This window comes from Mastomys coucha, unplaced genomic scaffold (genome assembly GCF_008632895.1).
Source record: "Mastomys coucha isolate ucsf_1 unplaced genomic scaffold, UCSF_Mcou_1 pScaffold14, whole genome shotgun sequence".
NCBI lineage: Eukaryota > Metazoa > Chordata > Mammalia > Rodentia > Muridae > Mastomys > Mastomys coucha.
The window spans coordinates 65,637,856-65,649,372 of NW_022196896.1; the positions used below are offsets into that span (position 1 = coordinate 65,637,856).

Below are 11,517 nucleotides of genomic sequence, written 5' to 3' on the forward strand. Positions count from 1 at the left end.
CTGTTTGGTCATGGTATGCCCACAAGTACCTGGAGCTCTGGCTTTATGGACATTTGAGATCTCTGACCTCACAGGAACCTATAATCTGTGCATATATACATCCATATACAAACACACAGACACATATAAACATGATTTGGGGGGAGGTTGAGACAGGGTTTCTCTGTGTAGCCCTGGCTGTCCTGGAATTCGCTCTATAAGCCAGGCTGGCCTTGATCTCAGAGATCCACCTACTTCTGCCTCCTAAGGACTAGGATTAAAGGCTCAAACATAATTAAAAGAAAGTAAATCTTTAAAAAAAAATAGAGTGATTAAAATATGCCTTTAGTCTCAGCACTTGGGAGGCATGACAGGCAGATTTATATGAGTCCTAGACCAGCCAGGGCCATATAGTAAGACTCTGTCTCAAATATTAGTTAACTAAACCAGTTAGTACAGGTGTGCAAATGAACATGTGTAAATATCAATTAACTATTTTGTGAGACTTAGGAAAAACAACCAGAAGAAAAGGATTTTTGTGTATATGTTCTGGTAATTCTAAAACTGAACTGTCTAGTACATGGCTTTTCTTTGATTTCTTTACACTGTCTTATTTTCAAACATCATGTAGCATTTAGTTCAGAAGTATTTCCCATTACTGCTTGAATACAAACATTTTTACCCAATTCTTAGAGAACTTCACTGAGACCTGTATTAATTAATTAATATAAAAAGTTAAATAACCAAATCAAATATCTACAAAGGACATAACCAGACAATACACAAAGAAGCTCTAGAAATGGCATGAAAATGTACTAAAAAGCTAATTAGAAAATCAGAGGCAGACAATAATAAATATTCACTAGAAGGCAGAACAGTAACAACAAAAACCCACTCATACAACTTCTTTGAAGTGGGTTCTAGAAGAAAATTAAGAATTAGATAAAATTACAATGATAATATGTCTCAATTTCTCAACAGTATAAACTAGAATCATATAAGATTTATAAGAATCTAGAGTCACTGGATGGTAGCTTCCTACCCACAATACTTACTTTAATGGTATAGGGTTTAATTTTCTCTGAGAGTCCTAAGAAGATAGGCATCATAAATTATGGTTATATTATTAAATAAACAATTACTGCAGAAAACTATTTGGACATTTCTTGTCCAGTTAAAGACATACTTATTATGTAACCCAAAATTCCACTATTGATCCCCCAAAATAAAAAAAATATGACTATAACCCAATAACATGTACAGGTGCTAAGGACAGCTCAGAGGGTGAGAGCACTTGGTGCTCATACAGAGAAGCTGGTGAGCTGTAAGGTTCAGCGCGCATATGGCAGCTAGCTCCTGTCTCTAACTCCAGTTCCAGAGGATCTGATGTCCTTGTCAGGCCTCCATAGTAACTGCACACATGTGATGCAGAAATATAATGCAAGCAATATGTCCACATACACAAAACAAAAGTAAGTAAAAAAACAAAAGATTTATACAAAAAACTATATGTCGCCTTATTCCTTACAGTAAAAAAATAAAGTAATTAACCCAAACATTCACCAGCTGAATGGACACATGTAGTTTTATCAATTCCATAGGGCAGTACTTAGCAATTTAAAAAATATTAGATCACTTACATAAGCAATGACACAGATGACTCTAAACAGCATTGTGTTGCAAAAATAAGACATATTTTAGAAAAGCATATTATCCTAGTCATATGTAGACACTTTTAGTTTCCTGCTCCAAAGAACCGTAAAATAATTGTGTAAGAAGTTCATGCAGCCGGGCAGTGGTGGTGTATGCCTTTAATCCCAGCACTTGGGAGGCAGAGGCAGGTAGATTTCTGAGTTCAAGGCCAACTTGGTCTACAGAGTGAGTTCTAGGACAGCCAGGGCTATACAGAGAAACCCTGTCTCGGAAAAAAAAAAAAAAGAAGAAGAAGAAGTCCATACAGAGAAATTTTAATAATCAGTTAAAAAGTTTCTACAATCTTTAAAAGAATCACTAGGCCAGGTGGTGGTGGTGCATGCCTTTAATCCCAGCAGTAAAAAGGCAGAGGCAGGCAGATCTCTGTGAGTTCAAGGCCAGCCTTGTCTACAGAGCAAGTTCCAGGCCAGTCAGGGCTACACAGAGAAACCCTGGCTCAGGGAGGGAGTAGGGGAGGGCGGAGTGACAGAGAGAGGGAAGGAGAGAGAAATGAAAAGGGAGAGGGAAAGAGGGGGAGAGAGGGAGAGAGGATGAGAGGGAGAAAGGAAGAAAAGAAGGGAGAAAGGGAGAAAGCGAGAGAGGGAGAGAGAAGTTCTGCCAAAATGTAACTTCCTTGCTATTAGTCATAAACATATAGTAGAGAATAAAAACATTAAGCAAACATATTAAGTATGTTATATTTTAAAATATGAGGTGAATTAAGGATTAACATGTATAACTCAAAAGGAGGTTTTTAGCCATCCTGGAAATCAGCATGGACATTTCTAGAAGGAAATTTAAAATAAATCTACCATACTCACCAGTTATGCAATTCCTGAGGATTTACCACAAGGAATATAAGCCAACATACCACAGAGATTTTTGCTATTGATGTTTACTGCAGCACTCTTTGCAGTAGTTATGGGAAATGTATGGAATCAACTAAGTGCCCATCAACAGGAATGGATAAAGAAAATATGGTATACACATACAGTGGAATTTTATGTAGTCATAAGAAAGAATGAAACTACATTGACTTTAGGAAAATAAAATCAAATAAGGGTCATTATATTGTTAGACCCAGAAAGACAAACTTCATATTGCTTCTCGTCTGTAGACTCTAGATTTTATACAGATACATAAAATCATGAATGAATAGTGACATGAAAGTAGAAGCAAAGTATCTAGAGGGACAATGGGGTTAATAAAGAGAGAAGGAAAAAGTAGGCCTGTGTGACAAAAAAAGATTATATATATATGTATATGTATATATATATACACATATATATGTGTGTGTAATTATATATATAATCATATACTCTGACCATATATAATATATATACATGTATATGTGTGTTCATAAAAACAGCCTTATGAAACCTAATATTATGCACAATGAATAAATGTCAATAACGGGGAGGGAGACAATGCATGTAAGTAAGACAATTCTCCAAAGAAGACATGCAAATAACCAAGAGGTGCAGGAAATGATGCTCAGTATCATGACTCATTGCGGAGATATAAATTCAAACCCCAATGCCTCATACCTTTCAAAATGGCCACCAAAAACAACAGGAAATAACAAATGTTAACACAAATGTGTAGAAATTGCACCCCTTGCACACTGTTGGGGTAGAAGTAAGATAGAGCCCCTCTGAAAACAAGGGTTACACAAACACAAACCTAGACATATCTTGGGAGAGGGAATCTTTATTGTAAAGATGCCTCCATTAGATTGGCCTGCAGACAATCACATGCCATTTTCTTGATTAGTAACTGATGTGGGAAGGTCCAGGCCACTGTAGGTGGTGCAGCCCTAGGCAAGTGGCTATGGTATGTATAAGATAGAAAACTGAATGAGTCATGGGGACAGACTAGTAAATGGCATTTCCCAATTGGCTCTGCTTCAGCTCCTGCCTCAACTTGTCTCAATGGACTGTGACCCACGATATATAAGCCAAATGAAACCTTTCTTCCCCAAGATGCTTTTGATCATGGCTTTTATTACAACAATAGAAAGAAAGCAAGCTAAGATAACCAGTTTAGAGTTTCATTCTCAAAAAGAAAAACAAAAATTACTTTAACAACATGGAAACTCAGGGTGATGGCTAAGGTCTGTGATCCCAGAAATCAGAAGGCTGAGGCAGGACAAAAAAAATACAAAAACAAAACAAAAACAAAAACAGTAACAAATACAGTGTGGCAGAAAAGAGTTCAACCTTCATCTTTCTAACATACACACAAACACACACACACACACATGGACATGTGGAGGCACTAAGAACAAATATCATGTATAGGCTGCTGCCTGGGTCACTAGTGGCCTATTCTGCATGAGACATGAGCAGCTTTCACCGTGAAGGTAACCACCATCAATCCCCTCACAAGTCAGTCAGCTAAATGGGGAGAAGCTGCTGTGGCCTTCCTCTCAAAAAGGATTCATTATTGTCTACTGCCCTTGGGCTGCGACCACTCCTCCAATATCCACATGTGCTGCAAACCACAGAGTAAGAAGGAACATAGGCTTGCTTGCAGCTCAGATACCAGAAGCAGCACTTCCTCAGGCTAGTACTGCTTCAGGCCTGTCCCATGTGCTGTGCCTGCTGTGTACACACATATGTGCATGTGTGGTGCATGTGCACTGCACACTATAACTCTACCAGTGCTCCACAAACACTCAGGACCAGATATCTTGAATGGAAGCAGAGTGAGCTAGCCGATGCCCTGAGCTCTACAGTCACTGCCACTCCACACATCTCACTTCTACATGGAGCTCCCCAGTCACCCTACAAGAATCACTACCACTGCTGCAGCAAACATATCCATGCATCCATCCTTAAGAGCAAAAGCAGCCAAGCACAATACTGGACCTGGGCTCTGGGGCCAGGCATGCCCACATATACCGCACAGGTGTCAAGACAGATGTCCTCATTCATAGTCTCTCCTTGGAGAAAAAAGAAAATGATCGGAAGGTCTGTCTGTGATAGCATCAGCATCACTCAGACGCCTAGAGCCATGGCTGCTGAGGACATGTGCCCACAGTCTGTGCTGACACCAACCACAACTGGCACACTGGTGAAGACTGGCTGCTGTGCCTTCTCCACTTTGTGAACTGGATTCTGTACTCACTACTGTGTGAAGATGACACACTTCATCTTCCTTACTGAAACTCAATGACAAATGTGCAGATATCAACTCAAACCAAGAACTATGAGAAAAAAACTTTGACACAATCCCCCCCAAAATATAAATCTAGAAGGTACATGACCAAAAATTCAAAATAATGGTTCAGGCAGTTAATCAAGCTATAAGAGAACATAAATAGACATGTTAATGAAATCAGGAAAATAACACAGAAATAAAATATTCACCAGATAGATTACAATTATTGCTAGGAGCCCAACAGAAATCTGGACTTAAAGCAGGAATAAGGAGGAGTAGAAGTGAGGCAGCACCTGCAGCTGCCTCGACAAAGCAGAAGAAAGAAGCTGAAAACTCACAGCACAGCACTTCGAAACACTGCTGGAGAAGTGGAGAACAAAGAGGACTGAGGACAATGGACCCTCCAGACAGCTAAAAGTCACCTGCAGGAGTGAAGAGAAGACACAGACTCCTAGGGAAACACTGACTAAGACTCCGCACTTCTGGGGAAAATACACACACACACACACACACACACACACACGAACTTCACATGCCTCTTAGCAAAACCAGGCATGGTATTACACAACACAGATCAAAACTGCAATGCCACTTCACTCCTATAAGGACAGCTACCATTTTGTTTTAGTTATGTACTTACTTTGGTTTCTTTTTATTTCTTGTTTTTAAAGTTCTCCCTCTACTCCTCCCAGTTCCTTCCTACCTTCCCTCCTTTCAGACTCCCTTTCTGTCTCTCCTTAGAAAAGAGCAGGCTTCTAAAGATAATATTGAATTATAAAAAATATTATAAAACAAAAACTATCTCATCAAAGTTGGACAAGACATACCAACATAAGGAAAAAATCCCAAAAGAAGGCACAAGAATCAGAGCCCCACTCATTGACACACTCAGGGGCCCCATAAAAACACTAAACTGGAAGGTGTAATCTATACACAAAGTATGGTGCAGACCCATACAGACCCTGAACCTGCTGCTCCAGTCTCTGGGAATTCATATGAACTTTGTTCATATTTGCTCACTGAAGGCCTTGCTTTCTTGATGTCCTCTATCCCCTCTGGGTCTTACAATCTCTCTGCCTCTTCTTCCACCATGTTCCCTGAACTCTGATGGGAGGAGTTTGATGGAGACAACCCATTTGGGGCTCCATGTTCTAAGGCCTCTCACTCTCTGCATATTGTCTGGCTGTGGTCTCTGTGTTTACTCCCATCTGCTGCACGAAGAAGCGTCTCTGAAGATAGCTGAGCAAGGCACTCATCTATGAGTATAGTATTTTATATTTTTTAAAGTGTTTCAAACACTGAAAGACACAGCTACCCACTGATCTAGTGAAGCCACTTATGTGCACATTCACCTGAAGTGTATTTGTCTCCAATAGGCAGCTGCCCTTCCATGTGAATGACACTGTTATCAGTTTAAAAGACTGTAGTAACTAGAGAATATAGTAGTAAACCTCATGATAACCACAACAAACCAAACCTAATGCACAAGAGATAATAGGATTGAAGCCTCAATACAGAAAACCACTAGCTCAGAAATAAAAAAAGGGGGGGGAGAGCCAGAAAAGAACTGCTTAGTTGCCAGCACTAAGTACTTACCCACAAAACAGGCGCTGGGAGCAGTGAACACAGCAGGCAAGTTCACAAAGTATCATTTCACAATGTATATGTATCAAAACATTATACTGTAGTCTTTAAATGCATACAATTTTTATTATTCCACATTAAAGCTAAATTTTTTTATAAAATTTAAAAATAGAACTATACAACAAAATAATAGCTGATGTTAAAAATGAACTGTATACCAAATGTCACTGAGAATATGCAACTACTGAAAAACTCAACACTATTGGAGAAATGCACAATACTACAGCCACATTGAGAAAGACTTTAATGGTTTCCTGAAAGGAAAATATATCCTATAACTTAGCCATTTATTCCTAGATATTAATCCAAGAAATAAAACAATAACACAAAGACTTACAGAGGGAAGAACTTAGTGGCTTTATTCATTAAAGCCCCAGACTGGAAACAAGTGTCAATATACATACTCACACAGTGGCATACAACTTGGCAATCAAACAGTATAAAGTATATACAGCAGGAATACATGAAGAACAGATCTTAAAATAACCACACTGAGGGAAAGCAGTCTGGTTAAGCAACATATACGATATGATTTCATTGGTTTAACTTTTTAGAAAATTCAAATACCTCCATGCCTGGAATAAAACCAATGGTCACCTGAGAATCACCAGAGTGTGTGAAATCCAGGAGGAGACACAGGAGTGCAGAATAAGCTAGAACCTTGATTGTGTGATGGATTCAAAGGTCAAAGGTTTCCAACTTTAGTATATCAAATATTGACCTTTTAGTGTATATGCTGCAGTTATTCATCAGTAAAAGTTTTCAAATATGCAACCATACATCAAAAAAAAAATCTCCTGAAAGTGTTGGGCAGGGAACACACTTCTATCCTACAGAAGCAGGGGACTGCAAAAGTGCTGAACCACACAGCAAGGTCCTGTGCCAAAGGAACAAAGCACACCCAGGTTATTACACATTTGTAAGAACTTCTAACAACACAGAAGTTCTATGTGATAAAATTGAAAACAGCAGGTATAAACTGCTACCAGCTGAGCTCAGTCACACAGGAAACTTCCCTGCTCCCCTGAACAGATTTCTGGCTGGAAGTAGTTCTACACTGAACTTTTCCCTTTTATATTTGTGACTAACCTTTCCTTACTTCTCTCTATTTCCCAAGGTTTGCTTTGTGTTGTTTTCTTGCTCTCAAATCATTTGCATTTTGTGTGAGCTTACCATACCATTATAAGGAAGAAGTTTTCCAAGGAAAAACAGGGGGGGTTGAGTAATTATCTGTCCCAACAAGTGGTTCCTTGAAGATCAAGGGAAGACTCTAGGAACTCACATATGGCCCAATTATTTAATAGATTTAATAATATATCACACATTCACATCAACTAACATTTTTCATGTCTACAGATAAAGAGAAGTTCCTCTCTACTGAAACTTGAATAGTTTTGTTTCACATTAACAAATGCGAACATAGAATCTTGGGTACAGAGGCGCCTTCTGCCCACACGCTGCTCTCAGGGCAATCCTTCCACTGTTACACTACTGCAATGAAAGGGTTAATCAACTTACTCCTGTGGTACGAACCATCTTTTCCTTAAGGTTTTGAGTCTGGGCATTCTTAAATTGTTCGGATCTTAGAAAAGAATTTAAAATTATAAAAGTACATTCAACGATAAAATTCCAAAGTTAAGTATCTCAGTTTTCAGAGAGCTGTATAAAAACATTAAACCTGACACATGTTACAAACCGTAAGATTAGAATGAGTGTAGGAGTGTTTTCTGGCTAAGTGATTTGGGGACACCATTACGTGTTGCTGAGGTTTCTACAACTGCTTCCTATAAATGTTTTCATAAATTGACAATGACAGATAAGTTTTCATTATGAAATGCACTATAAAGCAGGGAAGTTCAGTACAGCAGTGACGTTCTTTAACGGCAATGTAGTGTTTACCTCAAAGAATTATTCTCTGCTTTTTGTCTGCCAAGCTCACTCTCGGTGTCCATTGCCTTTCTTGCTAATGATTTCATTTCTTTTTCCACAGTGGTTATGGTTTCCTTCATCAAAGTCATGTTTGACATTTGTTCCATGCGCTCATCATCAAGCTACACAAGTGGAATGACACAGTTAGCCAACATCAGTGCGCAGCCTTATCAGTCCTAGCAGCAGAGAAACACTCCTTCTACAAAGTGCAGTTTATGGCAGACTACATAATGAGACAATGACTTGGGTAGACCTGAACGCTGCAGAGGTTTTATAGATAAAGTATTATATAACAGGAATAAAAACAAGTCACGACATAGTGCTTCTATAAAGCCTGTCTATCTTAGTATGTCAGTCTACCTTTTTCAATCTGGCTCAATTTGACTATATACATAATGAATATGCAAAAAAATTAATTTATTGTCCAAGATTAATACATTACATATAAAGTAGGATTGTGAAAATAAACTTTTTTCTCTTGTCTGTTTTTTACATATAAGAAATACCTCAAATGAACATATCATTGCATTCAAAGCCTTAGTGTTTCCATACCTGAAACACTGCAAATACATATCTAGAGCACCTCAAATGCTTAATATATTCATATTTGGCAATATTATCTATAACAACATGGAGATCAGAAAAAAATGAAAATTTTAGTGGCACTACAATGCCAACACTCAGCAGGCTGAAGCAGAAGAATCATGGGTTCAAAACCAACCTGGGCTACATAATGAGACCCTGTACATCCCCCCTAATAAATAAATTTCAATTAATTAAAAATAATATTCCTAAGCTGGGTAATGGTGGCTCATGCCTTTAATCCCAGCACTTGGGAGGCAGAGGCAGGCAAATTTCTGAGTTCGAGGCCAACCTGGTCTACAGAGTGAGTTCCAGGACAGCCAGGGCTACACAGAGAAACCCTGTCTCAAAACAAACAAACAAAAACTATTCCTGAGACTATATCCTAAAAATAAAAACAAAAAAGCTTTGTAACCAAACACACGAAAAATAAAAGGCTGCACCCCTGTTTCTAGAGGATACTAATTGTGTGAACAGATGACGTAGGATTAAGGAAATAACACATCATGCAGACCACCTTAAGTAGTTTAGGACTGCAAACACAATCTCAGAAAGCTACAGAAACTCTTCCTAACACAGTACAGAGAGACAGGGAAGAGCACACAGAATAGGAGCAAGGGTTTTGTTTTACGTTGTGGACTGTGCACTCCAGCTCCTCTATCCGCTGTTCCAAGTGAGCCTTCTCATTGAATGCTGTCTCTTGAGCAATCTGTTTAAGACACAAGCACAAAGCAGGCTCAGTGCCACTGCCCCCACACTGTACCACTGAAGACACACACAACACTGCCACACCTTGAGCCTTTCCCTCAGACTGTCTCGCTCTGTGGTCATTCTTCGTAAGTCAGTGAAGGCTACATCTCTCTCCGTCTCTACCCGACGAAGAATAGCATGTGCTGTGGTTGACTTAGGAGACTTACAGCTTTTCATCATTTCTCGTCGAAGTCGAGCAATTTCTTCCTGCGCCTATGATAGAAATACATAGAATTTTTAAAAACAGAAACTTAAATTATACATACTGTATATTCAGGTGGTTAAAACTGAAACCAGAATAATATGCAAACAGCAAGGAAATAAGAAAATGGTAGAAATTTTATTTTCAAGAGTTCACAAATGAGTACAAGCATATATATCTGTGTGTGTGTGAGTCTGTGTGTGTCTGTGTGTATGTGATATATATGAACATGTATATATATGTGCATACATATATATATATATATTGTGTATATATGTGATATATATGTATATGTGTATGTAGCTAAGAAATAGATTTGGTATGTTCCACTTACCCATTTTGAGATACAAATTTAACTTCAACACACCTTGGGTGGAATATTTGCCTAATGACAAATTATCTTTCTCTATTTTTGCTATATCTCTACATATGCTATTTCTATGTCTTGGGTACATCTACCCTGACAGGAAGTTCCACCAGTCCTTATTCACAGCCCAACATGATCTCTGAACACTTACTCAACAATCCCTAGGCCTCAGATCTGCTGCACATCTACAGAAGATTTTATGTTCCACTTTGCTTCCTGACTCTCAATTTTGATCATTATCTACCCAGCTGGTGTGATGGTTTGTTTATGCTTACCCCAGGGAGTGGCACTATTAGGGGGTGTGGCCTGGTTGGAGTAGGTTTGTCACTGTGGGTGTGGACTTTAATACCCTCCTCGTTGCTTGGAAGCCAGTATTCTGTTTTTTTTTTTTTTAAAGATTTATTTATTATTATATATAAGTACACTGTAGCTGTCTTCAGACACTCCAGAAGAGGGCATCAAATCTCATTATAGATGGTTGTGAGCCACCATGTGGTTGCTGGGATTTGAACTCAGGACCTTTAGAAGAGCAGTCAGTGCTCTTAACCGCTGAGCCATTTCTCCAGCCCCAGTATTTTGTTAGTAGCCTTCAGATGAAGATGTAGAACTCTCAGCTCCTCCTGCACCACGCCTGCCTAGATGCAGCCATGTTCCTGCCTTGATAGATACTAGACTGAACCTCTGAAACTGTAAGCCAGCCAGCACCAATTAAATGTTGTCCTTTAAAAAGTTGCCTTGGTCATAGTGTCTGTTCACAGCAGTAAAACCCTAACTAAGACAGAAGTTGGTACCAGGGACTGGGGTACTGCTGTGATAAGCCTGAGCATGTATTCTTTGGAAGATTGTGGACTTGGGGACTTTGGATTTGGAAAGCAGTGGAATCCGTTAGGTGGGGCTTAATAGGCTATCCTAATAGGAATATGGAAGACTTTGTTGCTTAGAGTGATATGAACAGTGCAGACCTGGCCCAAGAGGTTTCAGTGGAAAAGAATTTCAGTATATGGGATAGACACTGTTTTGTGGTATTTTGGTGAAGAATGTGGCTGCTTTTGCCCTTGTCTGAAGGGTCTACCTGAGGCTAACATAAAGAGATTTATATTAATTACATTGACAAAGGACGTCTCAAAAGAGCCCAACAAAGATTGTTCTCTGATTAAGTCTCATGAAGAGCATTTTGAACAAGCATAGCAAGCTTAGAAAGGAAAAATAC

General features: G+C 38.9%; 1 protein-coding gene across 1 annotated transcript in view; it reads right to left on the reverse strand.

The window, feature by feature from the left end:
- Tsga10 (testis specific 10) overlaps positions 1 to 11,517 on the reverse strand; it is a 108,861-nt gene that overhangs the window by 59,104 nt on the left and 38,240 nt on the right. Inside the window, exons 6-8 of the mRNA XM_031368970.1 lie at positions 9,781 to 9,951; positions 9,620 to 9,697; positions 8,377 to 8,528 (exon numbers count right to left, since the gene is read on the reverse strand). Of these exons, the coding sequence (XP_031224830.1) occupies positions 8,377 to 8,528; positions 9,620 to 9,697; positions 9,781 to 9,951 (401 nt within the window). The remainder of the gene's footprint in view (positions 1 to 8,376; positions 8,529 to 9,619; positions 9,698 to 9,780; positions 9,952 to 11,517) is intronic.